The sequence below is a fragment of the Myotis davidii genome, unplaced genomic scaffold (genome assembly GCF_000327345.1).
Source record: "Myotis davidii unplaced genomic scaffold, ASM32734v1 scaffold871, whole genome shotgun sequence".
NCBI classification, from domain to species: domain Eukaryota; kingdom Metazoa; phylum Chordata; class Mammalia; order Chiroptera; family Vespertilionidae; genus Myotis; species Myotis davidii.
The window spans coordinates 45692-60294 of NW_006283015.1; the positions used below are offsets into that span (position 1 = coordinate 45692).

At 44.0% G+C, this 14603-nt stretch overlaps 1 protein-coding gene and 1 pseudogene across 3 annotated transcripts in view; one reads left to right on the forward strand and one right to left on the reverse strand.

Moving 5' to 3' along the window:
- The window catches only part of EXOC2 (exocyst complex component 2), a 152910-nt gene that overhangs the window by 33846 nt on the left and 104461 nt on the right, over positions 1-14603 (forward strand). For all 3 annotated transcript variants that reach the window (XM_015562069.1, XM_015562073.1, XM_015562076.1), the window contains exons 4-5: positions 8429-8542; positions 12729-12853. In XM_015562069.1, the coding sequence (XP_015417555.1) occupies positions 8429-8542; positions 12729-12853 (239 nt within the window). The remainder of the gene's footprint in view (positions 1-8428; positions 8543-12728; positions 12854-14603) is intronic.
- LOC102761244 lies at positions 6621-6993 on the reverse strand (annotated as a pseudogene).

Below are 14603 nucleotides of genomic sequence, written 5' to 3' on the forward strand. Positions count from 1 at the left end.
TGTCATTTGTGGATTTGTTGATGTTATCTGTTCTTACAGGTGTGAGATGGTACCACATTGTCATTTTGATTTGTATCTCTCAGATGATTAGTGACTTTGAGTATGTTTTCATATGTCTCTTGGCCTTCTGTATGTCTACTTTATTTTTTATGCATATACTAGAGGCCCGGTGCATGAAATTCATACATGGAGGGGGGAGTGTCCCTAAGCCTGGCCTGCACTCTCTCCAGTGCAGGATCCCTCAGGGGATATCCTGACTGCCGGCAGTCAGACATCCCTCTCACAATCTGGGACCGCTGGCTCCTAATTACTCGCCTGCCTGTCTGCCTGCCTGCCTGAACACCCCTAACCACCTCTCCCTGCTGGCCTGATGACCCTAACTGCTCCCCTGCTGGCCTGATTGCTCCTAACCACCTTTGCCTGCTGACCTGATCATCCCCTAACTGCTCTCTGGTCAGCCTGATCGTCCCCTAGCTGCTTTCCCCTGCCGTCCTGATCGCCCCCTAACTGCCCTCCACTGCTGGCCTGATCGCCCCGTAACTGCCCTCCCCCTCCAGCCTGATCATCCCCTAACTGTTCCTCCATGCCAGCCTGATAGTCCCTAACCACCTCTGCCTCAGCCCCCTCCACCATGGTTTTGTCAGGCAGGATATAATGGTAATTAGCATATTACCATTTTATTAGTATAGACTAGAGGTCTGTGCACGGAATTTGTGCAGTCCAGTGGTCCCTCAGCCTGTCCTGCACCCTCTCGCAGTCCAGGAGCCCGCGGGGAGTGGGACTAGGTCAGCAGTCGGACATCCTGAATGCTGCCATGTAGGAGAGAGAGGCTCCCGCCACCACCACTGCACTCGCCAGCGATGAGCCCCAGCTTCTGGTGGAGTGGGGTTTCCCCTGTGGGAGCGCACTGACCACCAGAGGGCAGCTCCTGCATTGAGTGTCTGCCTCCTGGTGGTCAGTGCGCATTATAGCGATCAGTGGTTCTGCCGTTTGGTCAGTTTGCATATTAGCCTTTTATTATACAGTAAGTCCTCGGATTACATCAGAGATCCATTCCTACAGCGCGATGTAATGCGATTTTGTACGAACCCATCTACAAAAGCACCTAAACCACTCACATGGAGCACATACACAGCAGTAATGAAGTGAAGCAATAAAAAAATATTTAAAAGAAAGATAATAATTTCTGACCTTTATTTGTGGTAAATAAATAATAAAAAAAATAAAGCACATATGTACATACGTTGAAATGACAGAACTTTTTTTTTTTATAAATGTGATATGGTGATGTAAGCATGAAACGACATATGTCGAGTCTGACATAACCTGAGGACCATTTGCATAGGATACTAGAAGCCCGGTGCACAAAATTCATTCACGGGTAGGGTCCCTAGGCCTGGCTGGCAATCAGGGCCGATCGGGGCCTTCCAACTGCTGGCCGGGGCCTCCCTTTGTTCTGCGCTGCTCCCTGGTGGTCAGCGCATGTCATAGCGAGCGATCGAACTCCTGGTCTCCTGGTCGACCTCCCCCGGGGACAATTTGTATGCATATTATCCTTTTATATATATTGATTTCAGAGAGTTAGGGAGAGGGTGAGAGTTATAGAAACATCAATGGTAAGAGAGAATCATTGGTTGTCTGCCTCCTGCATGTCCCACACTGGGGATAGAGTCCACAACCCAGGCATGTACCTTGAAGTGTGAACTCCTGGTTCATAGGTTGATGCTCAATCACTGAGTCATGTTGGATGGGCTGTATGTATACTTTTGAAAAGTGTTTATTTAGGTCTTTGGCCTATTTTTGTATTGGATTGTTTATCTTCCTTTTGTTAAGTCGTATGAGTTCCCTGTACATTAAACCCTTATCCGATATAACATTGGCAAATATGTTCTCCCATGCAGTGGGCTTTTTGTTGTTTTCTTGATAGTTTCTTTTGCTGTACAGAAGCTTTTTATTTTAATGCACTTCCATTTGTTTATTCCTATAAACCATATTTTTTTACCATATTTTCTTAGTATACTCGTCGACGACTGAAAAAGAACATTTTGTGAAAACGAGTATACACGTTTCTGCCGGGGAAGGGGTTAAGGAAGTTTTCTGCCATTATTTCTTCAAACACCATCTCTATTCCTTTCTCCCTTTCTGCCCCTTCTGGCACACCTGCTATCTTAATATTGTTATGTTTCATGTTTTCCCACATCTCCCTTAAACTGTCCTCCTGTATTTTAATTGTTTTTTCTTTTTGGTTCTCTGATTGAGTGATGTTTTCAACTCTGTCTTCTAATTCAGTGATTTGATCTTCAGCTTCCCCTAATCTTCTGTGTATTTCTTCCAATGTGTTCTTTAATTGTGTTATTTCATTCTTTATCCTAGATTGTTCTTTTTTCATAGTTAGTGTATGGCTTTTTTCATACTGTTGAACATGTTTACCATCATTACTCTGAACTCTGCTTTAGATAAATTTCTTATCTCTGCTTCATTTATATCTTCTTCTGGAGAATTTGCTAGTTCTTTCATTTGGGGATTCTTTGTCTCCTCATTTTGGTTTTCTGTTTGGGTTTGTTACTATGTATTACATAGAACCTCCACACATCTCAATTTCTCATGCAGGACAGTGTTAAAGGCTGTTTCTGACTAATTAGGGTAGGCAAAGACTCAAAGCCTCCGGAGACCACCTCTGCCTACAGACTGATAGGATTCCTACTTGAATTGCCCCTCCCTCCCACCAGGCAATGGTCCTCAGTTGTGGCGAGAGTTTATTTCAACAACCTGGCCGGGGTTGCTTCTGCCTGGAGGCTAATGGTTATTTTTAATCTCTTAAGTGGCCTCAGGACAAGGTCTTTTGCAGTAGGGCATGTCAACTGTCTTCCTCCCAGGCAAGGCAAATGTCTTTGTGGGAAAGATGTCCTCCACTGTGTGAGGGAATGACTCAGCCCAGGATACTTGGGATGTCTGCCTTCTCAGCACTATTCCCTGAGTCCCCCAGTCCTGGCATTTGTTCTCACAGCTCCACTTCACCTTCCCTCTGTCAGAGCACACGGTGGGTGGGCTCCACAGGGAATTTTGTACTTTGACCCTTAAGAGGGTTCCTAAATTTTCAGTTGTTACTCTCTGTCAGACAGCACCCAGCTGCTTTTCACAGCCAGATGCTATTTGATATCCTCCTTAGTTTTGTTGCTCTCTGCTTGGGGGGGCGGGGGTAGCTTGGGGTTTAGATCCCAGAGTTTTCAGTGGCACCACCCCACACCTGCGATATCTTGGGACTTCAGTTTTTGTCTTTGGTTCCCAGGCCAGCCCTTTTCCGCCTAAGCCCCTCCTACCAGTTACTGTGTGGTCTCCACTTTTGGTCCTCCGGTGTCAGGCTTCTCTCCCATGAGTGTTCTGTTGATTATTCTGGAAGTTTTTTGGTATTTTAGTAGTAATACCAGTTTGTTCCTGGGAGCATGTCAGTGCAGCATCCACTTACAAGCTGTGGTACTTTTAAACAATGAAATACTATGTGGCTCTAAAAAGGAAGGAATTCTTACCTTTGGAACAGCATGGATGGACCTGGATATTATTATGCTAAGGGATATAAGCCAGTCAGAGAAAGACAGAATACCATATGATCTCACTTACATGTGGAATTTAATGAACCAAGACATAGATACATGAGACAGACTGACAGATGTCAGAAGGGAGGGTGTGTGTTTGTGTGTGTTTGGAGGAGGAGGGCACTGGATGAAAGAAGGTGAAGTTATTGGCCAAAGAACGTATATGCACACCCGTTGAACACAGACAACAGTGTGCGGTGATGGCCAGAGGGATGGTGGGAGGGGTTTGGGTGGAGTTGGGCAAAGGAGTGGGTAAATGGGGAACATCTATAATAGTGTCAACAATAAAAATAATGTTAAAAAATAAGTGTAATGAAGATGTCGCCAGAAAAACATGTACAATTTTTATAAAGATTATATACTGACTGAATACATTTTAATGAAAATATATTTTGAAACCTGATCTGCTGTGAACAAAATGACATATCTTTTTATGTGCTGTTGGTTTTAAAGTTAAGCTTCCTAATGCATAATAATAAATTTCCAATGGATACTTTGAGAACAAAAAAAATAAATAACCCTCTCTTCCCAAACAACAACAAGAAACTTAACAAGGAGACACTGGGCTATAAAATAATGTGTCTTATTCATACCCTGTGAATTGGCTTCCTCAGTGTATGTGGGTGAGGAACACATTTCAATTCAAATAATAAAGTAATAATAAAGTACCAACAAACATGGTATGTGCAGGAAAATATAATACCTTTAAAGTTGCTGAAACTTCAGGTTTGAGGATGAGAGTAGCAGATATAAGTCCTGAGAGATAAGCAGGTTCGGATCATGGAGACACTTTACTACAGAACTTGGACTTCATCCTGCACAGATGAAGGGATAGGGATATAGTTAGGCCTCCTAGCTAATAAGTTCTCATTGGGCAGGGTCTGCCCATGTTACTGTTGTTCTCAGACACAACTATCTGACCTCTAACATGGAGTCTGACTTAAATTAATAATTAGTATTTGAACTAATAAATAAATGAATTTATATGGAATTTGACATAAAAAATATACAGCCCTAACCGGTTTGGCTCAGTGGATAGAGCATCAGCCTGCGGACTCAAGTGTCCCAGGTTTGATTCCAGTCAAGGGCATGTGCCTTGGTTGTGGGCACATACCCAGTGGGGAGTGTGCAGGCGGCAGCTGATCAATGTTTCTCTCTCATCGATGTTTCTAACTCTCTATCCCTCTCCCTCTCTGTAAAAAATCAATAAAATATATTTAAATATATATATATATATATGGAAGAGCCCTGGCTAGTGTTGCTCAGTTGGATGCGTCTTCCCATACACCAAAAGGTGGCAGGTTCAATCCTGGTCAGGGCACATACTTAGGTTGTGGGTCCCAACCCTGGTTCAGGTGCATAGGGGAGGCAATGGATTGATGTGTCTCTCACATCATGTTTTTCTTTCCCCTCCCTTCCTCTCTGGAATCAATAAAAAAACAAGTCCTCAGGTGAGGATTTAAAAAAAAATGTAGGGAGGAAAGTGAGTTGCATTATCATAAGCTTTTCTTAAAATTATTTCAGATGTGGACCTGGTATGCCTTAAAACAGCTTTCTTGTCTTTAAGAAATTTTTAACAAACTGATTTAATGTTACTAAATTTCATTGTGTCCAGATTTTTATTTTTACCCATTAAGGACTGATTTCATATTTGTATAGATTTTGTTTTTGTTTGTTTTTAAGCTTTCACAATTTTTATTAAATCCTAGTCTAACTTAAGGATATCTGATTTTATAGACATCATCCTATGGTGAACATGTTTAATAAATGAAAGCAAATCAGACATCAAATTCATTATTTTCTGCAGACTAAGCAATAAGGTAACTACTACACAGAACGCTACAGGTCCTGACATAACGCTTACTTGCTCAGAGTTTTCATACAAGCCATGCATGTTGTTTATCAAACTATATTTCCTAATATTTAATACAGTTGAGTTAGTGATTGCAGTTCTCATATAATATTTTAGTTACAAGTACCTTATTAAGATAACTAACATTTGGACAGATTCACTGGTTTTCCAGATTAGCATAATATATTTAAGAAAAAGAGCAAAAAGTAAAATGAAAACAGAACATGACAAGTTATTAAGTGAAAATGAGGTCAAGTTAAAAAAGGGAAAGTTAAAATATCACTGAGGTGGAAATCAAAGCCTAGACATCCTATCTAATAATAGCCAAAAATGGTAATTGACCGTACCTTCGCTATGCCTCCCATTGGCTTATCGGCATGATATGCAAATTAACTGCCAACAAAGATGGCGGTTAATTTGCATAGACTGGCTGGGAGCGAAGCAAGCCACGTGGCCGAAAACAAGCTGGGTGGCTGAGGGAGGTGGGAATGAAACAACCCGGGCCGGGGGGCGGAGGGAGGCGGGAACGAAACAACCCAGGCTGGGGGGTGGAGGGAGGCAGGAACCAAACAACCCGGGCCAGGCAGCTGAGGGAGGCGGGAACAAAGAACCCAGGCCGGGGGGCAGAGGGAGGTGGGAATGAAACAAGCCGGACATCCCCCATGGGTCCCAGACTGTGAGAGGGCACAGGCCAGGCTGAGAGATCCCCCCTCCCCTGTCCCTGAGTGCACAAATTGTTGTGCACCGCACCTCTAGTTTGTTTAGAAGCAAACAGACCAACTATAAATTTCATAGGTCAAGTTTATAAATTCAACACAGTATTAATCCTTTTGAATGTAAAAGCCAAGTTTAAATTAAAAGGTCTATAAACTGTTAACTTTTGGCCTTAAATAGTACCAATTCTTTTGATCAAAGGAGGCCACAACAGTAAAGATTGTATTATTTGATTTGATTTTACACTAGGTGATGGGCCCAAAGCAATCCCCCTGAATAATGTTGACAATTAGCTTCACTGAGAACATTTTAAATAATGCACATTAAAACAAATATTCTGACCAATTGTTCTGCAATCCAAATATACAATAGCTGGGGAAACAACGTTTAAAAAACAAAAGCCAATGTAAAATGACATATTAAAACAACTGGAACAGTACAGGTTTTATATGGCTCTGCGTTCACAGTTTTCTTATTGCATCATCAATATCAGAAATCTGTTCCTTCAGCTGGTAGGATTTAAATAAATACCTTTTCTTCCTGATTTCATTTCACCTCTGGATCCATCCAATATTCTCTGGTATCAATTAGGACTTTTCTTTGAAAGTCCCGAATGCTGACATACCTCATCTTCCCAATCTGAAACATGTTATCTCTGCTGCTGCAGTTCTGCTTGGAAGATGGCAGGACTCTTGAAGTTTCACCAATCTTTTGCTTTTTTACAGTTTTTCTGAAGTAACTTGTTTTTTCCTCTTTCACTTTTTGTCAACTTCATTCTCAGAATCACTGCCAGAAGAGCCTGAAGAAACAAGTTCCTTTGATTTAGGCATTGCTCCCTTACTGCTACCAAATAGGCCTGTGCTCACTCACTGGCTCTGGATAGATTTTATAAAGTATCAACTTAGTGCTTATATTATCTTACACTTAATTTTATAGTGCTAATGGAATTTCTACATTTCAATTAATTTCCTATTAAATGTATTCAGAATCCTATATAATAAAAGTCTAATATGCAAATTGTCCTCTTTACTGGGAGTTCGACCACTCACTATGACGTGCGCTGACCACCAGGGGCAGCCCAGAACATGGTGGGCATCGGTGACGTGGTGCTGGTAGTGGGCGGCAGTGGAGGTGCTGCCGGCCCCAGTGGGCCCCAAAGAGAGTGGATTGTGGTGGGATGGTGGAGCAGGTGAGCGGGCAGTGCCAGGCCAAGGCAGGTGCGAGCGGGAGCCCAATCAACCTGCAGATGGCGACCAGCAGTTGGGGGTGGGGCCACTGCCTGGCTCCCAGGTGCCGAGGGAGCCAGGCAGTGGTCTCGGCCACGATCGATCGCCCTGCATATAGCTACCAATGACAGCAGTTGGAGGTGGGGCTGCTACCTGGCTCCCAAGCACTGAGTGAGCTGGTTGCGGGGTGGTGGGGGGCGCCAACTGATCGCCCTGCAGACTGTGACCAGCGACCAGCAGGCCCTGATCACCCAACTGGAGCCAGGCCCTAGCTGGGACGGGAAACTGGGGGTGGTGGCAGCACCCAGCCTCCTGTGGCGCTCAGGTGGGGGCCTGCAACCTCTCACCAGCTACCTGGGGGTGGGGGTGATGGGGATGGAGGTACAGTGAGAATACGGGGTGGGTGTCTGCTGAGCTTGCTCTCACTCCCCCTGCTGCCCTCCCCTGAGATGCCAGTGCTCGTGCACTGGGGAAGCCACCGTGCTCAGGGGACCTGCTCCGCATCTGCCCGGCCTCTTCTGGGTAAGCTGGGCCCAGCTGCCAGAACCTCAGGGGACAGTTGGGCTCTCCATGGGTTTGCTCAGGAGCTAGTCTGCGGCTTCCATGTGGCACTGCTGGGTGGCTGAGAGGTCCATGCTGCACCCTGGCCCGTGGCATCTGGCTGCACTCACTACATCTCCACATGGGGTCTCAGGTGGAGTGGAGCAGGTGGGGGCCCAGGGCTCCAGGTGCTTCCCAGGACCCAGAGTTCAGCTGTGACCTGCCCTTGCACGCCAGACGCTTGCGCTTCGATCGCCAGCCAGGCCTAGGGACTTCACCCATGCACAAATTTCATGCACCGGCCCTCTAATTGATATATAAGAAATCAGCTGAGGTGTAGGAAATATATTTGTATATACATAAAAATATAGGCTTCATTATGTAAATGAATAATTATAATGGTTTGTATTCATGTTTATTATACTAGGTACTCCTGGATATCTGTTACATCTTTGTAAGTAATAGAACTTAAACTATATTATAAAGTTTTTTTTCTCCCACAGAAGTAAATTTCCCCAGAAGGAATTGGAAATGCTGTTTCCTGGAATGAGTGCTGACTTTACAAGTGAGAATTTTTCAGCTGCCTGGTATCTGATAGAGAACCACTCAACCACCAGGTTAGTGATGTGGAACTGTTGATTGTGAGTTGTTCACTCAGATGCAGTAAAGAGGATTATTCAGTGATGTGGGTTTTAGGTCTAGTTCTCTCAGAGCCCTTTAACTTTGGGTGAGCTTGTGGACCTCTCAAGGCACCTATTTTCTTATTTATAAAGTGGGATTATTAATTAGAGGGGCCTTATTCCTTACTATCGTGTTGCTTCTATCAGTTTCATTATTTGTGCAACCCATTAAAACTTTGCTGAGTTTTAGCTATGTAATAAAACTTATATGTCTGAATGTTACTTTTCGCAACTCAACAAAATTTTCAAGCCTTGGTGTAATGTAGGAAACACACCTTCTTCCCAGATCACAGAGCAAAGGAAGATGACTTGGTTTATCATTTTGCAAAGACTTGGTGTAAAACTAGGCAAAAAAATAGACAAAGTTATATATCTAAATTAAAGTGCTCCTTTTTGTTTGCTAATTATATTTTACCCATTTTCTCTACAAGATTAGATTTTTAACTTTTTTTGCAGATTGTTTTAAAACAATTATATTTAGTAAAAATGCTTTAATGAATGTTTTATTGCTTAAAATTTATATTCTTGAAAATTCAACTTGTTAAAATATAACTTAGGAGAAATTCTTCATCTATTATTAGGAAAACCATTAGTAGAAAACATGAGGAAAAGTTGGTATATACATAGGATAAATTTTCCTGATAAGTTTTTAAAGCAAATGTCTGAAATCTTTCATTATAGGAGACTAGAGGCCCGGTGCCTGAAATTAGTGCACCTTGAGGGGGCGGGGGGTTCCCTCAACCTGTCCTGCGCCCTCTCGCAGTCCAGGAGCCTTGCGGGTATGTCTGACTGATTGCTTAGGCCAGTGATGGCAAACCTTTTGAGCTCAGCGTGTCAGCATTTTGAAAAACCCTAACCTAACTCTGGTGCTGTGTCACATATAGAAATTTTTTGATATTTGCAACCATACTAAAACAACGACTTATATTTTTGATATTTATTTTATATATTTAAATGCCATTTAACAAAAAAATCAACCAAAAAAATGAGTTTGCGTGTAACCTCTGACACGCGTGTCATAGGTTCACCATCACTGGCTTAGGCTCACTAAGTCATCAGTCGGACATCCTTAGCATTGCCACAGAAGCGGGAATGGTTCCCACCACTGCCACTGTGCTCGCCAGCTATGAACACGACTTCTGGCTGAGCGGCAGTCCCCCTGTGGGAGCACACTGACCACCAGGGGACAGCTCCTGCATTGAGTGTCTGTCCCCTGGTGGTCAGTGCGCATCATAGTGACCGGTCATTCCACCCTTCGGTTATTTGCATATTAGCCTTTTATTATATAGGATACACTGTAGATGAGGCCTCCTAGAACCATAGGAAATGCAAAAAGTTCACTGTTAACTCATCCTCAGATTGACCCCACTTAAAATCAAATTGCCCCCCTGTGGGGCGTGTGCTGCACCTCGGGAACCACTGGGCTTGACACTTCCTGTCTGAGCTTCATTTCTGAATACGTATGCATATACCGTGGTAATTGTAATCTCTTCTCCGCCTACCTCACTGGGTTGTCATGAGGAGGTTCTGAGCTAATAAACTTAGAAATGTTTCATCAAGTAAGTGATGTCTAAATGGGAAGGGATTGTTATTTTTAAGCCCACGGGTACCCTCACAGGAAGCAGGTACTGATTAGGGGAGGAGGGCATGATTGTTTCCTGGGATTGTAGCTATCAAAGCTTTGGAGAGGGTTCCACAGGCCTTGGAGGGGCATGCTCTTGCCAGTAGCCCTGTAGTGGTGTTCATCCCTGGAAGCGCTGGCCAGGGGGTCGTAGGGGGGCTCTAGTGGGGCAGTGAGGCCAAAGGGGGGTAATTGTCAAACCTCCCCGCTTGGCGTCATTCTTTAAATTGTATGTGGCCGTTTCACAGCTATACGTGCTCAGGGCAGGGTTCCAATCTTCTGGAGTGGGGTGGGGGCTGGGCCAGGGTGGGGCCAGGTGGGCTAGGAGGGCGGGTTTAGCTCTGGCCCCCACGAGGTTCAGTGCACTTCCACTGCAGAGATGGTGCCGCTGCTATCGGGGGGATGGGTCTGACCCTGAGGGGCCACTCGGGCCTGCCTCCACCCAGGTCTGGAGTTGTAGGGAGGAGAGGCGTGCCCAGCCCCAGCGAGGGGGCCCAGCAGTGGCGGGCTTCGGGGGCGCTGATAGGTCATCGCTGGCATGCTATTGTTGTGGTCGATAGGTCATCGCTGGGATGCTATTGTTGTGGTCGCCCCTGGTGGGGGTGACGAGGGAAGAGATCAGGAGTCAGAGGTGTGGGCTGTGGCTACCCCCGTGGCTGGTTCTTCTCCCTGTCAGGTCAGCCTCCCCAACCCCCTGGGGGTGTGTGGGCTGGAGTAGGGTGTCCGTGCAGGAGGATTGGAAGAGCTCCCCATGGTTGCTTCCTCTTCCTTCTTTATGGTTCAAGCTCCTGTCAGGCGCTGTCCTCAGACCCCTGGGAACTTGGTTCCGGCCTCCCCACCCATCTGTGGCTCCCTGCCACCACCACCCCCCCCCCTACTTGGCTCTCCCAGGCTGCTAGCCTGTCAGAAGGCTGTCGGGGCACCCTGCTGCGGGCAGCACGATCCCAGGGCAGGGGGTGGGGGTGTGGGGAGCAGCTCCAGTAAAGTTTAGTAAACCCCAGGTCCGCATCGGGATATGGCTACAGGGCCATGGGGGAGCCTGCCTGGGTGGGACAAAATCACACAAGGCCCCACAGCCCCACCCACCCTGCTGACTGGTCATGATGTGATGGCATCATGGATAATTTGCATATCCCTCTATTATTAGTATAGGTGGTTCTGATTTTACATTATGGATGTGCTTTTTCTGTTACTAAGTCAGAATTGACCTCTTTTCTGTGTAGGGCTATCATGGCACTCAATATATTCAAAGTTTTATAGCCTAATTTCTTAGCCCAGGTAGAAATAAAACTTCTGAAATACTGAGGACTACCTATTTTTTTCTCTGCTTGAGATATAAAATATTGTGGTCTTTTTAGTTACTTAGATCGTGTATTGAAAACCTTCCCCAGTTTTTTTTCTGTGATTCCACTGCTAATGACAGGATTGGCTGTTGATGGTAAGGACAATGGTGTGCTCAGTTTGTGTCCGGAATACAGAAATGAACATACAACCTGGCTTGTGTCGCTCAGTGGTTGAATGTTGACCCATGATCCAAGAGGTTGTCAGTTCAATTCCTGGTTAGGCCATGTGCCTAGTTTGTGGGCTCGATTTCCAGTAAGAGGCATGCAGAGGTCATGCAGGAGGCAGTTCTCTCATTGATGTTTCTGTCTCTTTATCCATCTCACTTGCTCTCTCTCTCTCTAAAAAAAAAAAAAAAACAGAGAAAAAATCACTAAAAGAAGTGAACTTACAGAGGAGATACTGCTTGATCTAGGCCAGCGGTCAGCAAACTCATTAGTCAACAGAGCCAAATATCAACAGTACAACGATTGAAATTTCTTTTGAGAGCCAGAATTTTTAAACTTAAACTATATAGGTAGGTACATTGTTATAAACTTAATTAGGGTACTCCTAAGGCTTAGGAAGAGCCACACTCAAGGGGCCAAAGAGCTGCATGTGGCTTGGGAGCCGCAGTTTGTCGACCACGGATCTAGGCTTTAACACCAGAGAAATGATATTCAGAACCTTTCACCAGGCATATGTATATATGACATACTAGTATATTGGTCATAAAAATACCTGCATGTATAGTTCCATCATAAGGATCCTAATATATAAAAAGCCAGTGGTCGTCATGACCAAAATAACCGGACAGACGACCGAACAGCAGGCTGCGTGGGATGACCAGGCCAGCAGGGGGGTTAATGAGGCATGACCAAACGACTGAATAGCAGGCTGCGTGGGGTGACCAGGATGGCAGGGGGGACAGTCCAGGCCTCTAGTCATATATTTGAATTGACCACTTGAGTGTTACTAGTATTTTTTCTAGCTGCTGTAATTTTGGCATTCACAATTAAAATTTTTAGCTCTAGGTAAGAATTTGAAAGCCTTTGTTTTCATCTGGTAACATATTAGTCTGTAACTTAATGTAGGCTTTAGTATTTTATACTTAATGCATTATCTTATTTCTTTTTTGCTTGTTAGGAGTGTTAAACTTTTGTTTTCTTTATTTCATTTCAGTTTTGAGCAGCTCAAAATGGCAGTCACCAACCTGAAGAGACAGGCTAACAAGAAGAGTGAGGGCAGCCTGGCTTGTGTGAAAGGGGGTCTTAGTACTTTCTTTGAAGCCCAGGATGCTCTTGCAGGTAAGGTGACCCTGAGAGCCATCTGCTGTGGCTTCCACAACAGAAACCTGACACTATGTTTGCAGAGTGTTTACAGGGTGTGACATTCTGTCTGTGTTTATAAAAGTTGAGATATAAAATGTGCCATAAATATTTGTTGCAGACTAGGCTGGAATCTCTTTGAAGGTTTGATACTTTAAATATTTGTCTCTGAGGATTTGTAGACCCATGGTACATGTGTGAAATAGGAGACCACTTTGCTTCTCCACAATGCCCAGTGTCCAGGGTTGATAAGAAATTAAATTCCAATGGGTTAAATTCTAGAGTTTTAAAAATCCCTAGCCATCACTGTCTTACACATGTGGCTAATTCTATAAATGTGACCCATTGTATGTTTGGTTTTGAAAAGACAGATAGTAATATATCCTTTTTAGCCATCATCCCAACAGTACCATACACAATATTTAACTGTTCACCTTGCATATCCTCATCTGTATATGTAATGGAAATTGTATTAAATAGAAATTATGTAGTTTTAGACATTTCGGGGAAGGATATTAGATAGGTTTTCCCCTCTAAAACTGTCTTTAATAGAAATCAAATTATTATTTATTTAGTGAAAAGTAAAATATATTAATAAATGTTAGCCCAATTCTTTTAAAAAACAAAGACCCTTATAACCTACATAGCTAAGTACTGACTAGACAAGGTGCTACACCTTCATTTCAGAAAGACTAAATCTTTTTTTTTTTTAAATATATTTCTTTATTGGTTTCAGAGAGGAAGGGAGAAGGAGAGAGAGATAGAAACATCAATGGTGAGAGAGAATCATTGATCGGCTGCCTCCTGCACACCCCCACTGGGGATTGAGCCTGCAACCCAGGCATGTGCCCTTGGCCGGAATCGAACCTGGGACCCTTCAGTCCGCAGGCCGACACTCTATCCACTGAGCCAAGCTGGCTAGGGCAGAAAGACTAAATCTTAAAATTAATTTCTATTCTTAAAGTACAGACATTCTTTTATTGTTTTTAAAGCCCCTTCTTCCTGCGCCAAACATGCATAGTTGACTTCTGACAAGTGAAATGTGCATCTGGTACAGCTCTTTCCTTGCAGGTAGAAATGAGGTTTTTGATGGGATAAAATGCAAATGCCCAGGATAGAACAGAGAAGTTAGATAGGCTTCTTTAATAAATATTCTGTGCCCCCTATTTTTTTAAAATACATTTTTATGAATTCATAGAGGAAAGGAGAGAGAGAGAGATAGAAAAATCATTAATGAGAGAGAATCATTGATCGGCTGCTTCCTACACGCTTTCTACTGGGGACCAAGCCCACAACCCAGGCATTACCCTAAGTGGAATTCAACTTTGAGCTCCTGGTTCACACACTCAACCACTGACCCACACCAGCCGGACTGTGCCCCCTAGTTTTTGATGAGTGTGTTTTTCTTTCTTTGACCTTATTGATATTCTAAGTTGTCAGTGTTATGTCCACAATAGAAACCTGAGCATATATGAACAGTTTAGTGTTAACAAATAGAATTAAGTTATTAGTATGCCTAGTACCTATACAAATGATAATTTGCATATATGATTAGCCATTCTCATAGGTTATTATAATTATAACTAGAGGCCCAGTGCACAAAATTTGTGCATGGGACGGGGTGGGGGGGGGTGCATCCCTCAGCCCGGCCTGCGCCCATTTGCAGTCCAGGACCCCTTGGGGGATATCCACCTGTTGACTTAGGCCCACTCCCCAGGGGATCAGGTTT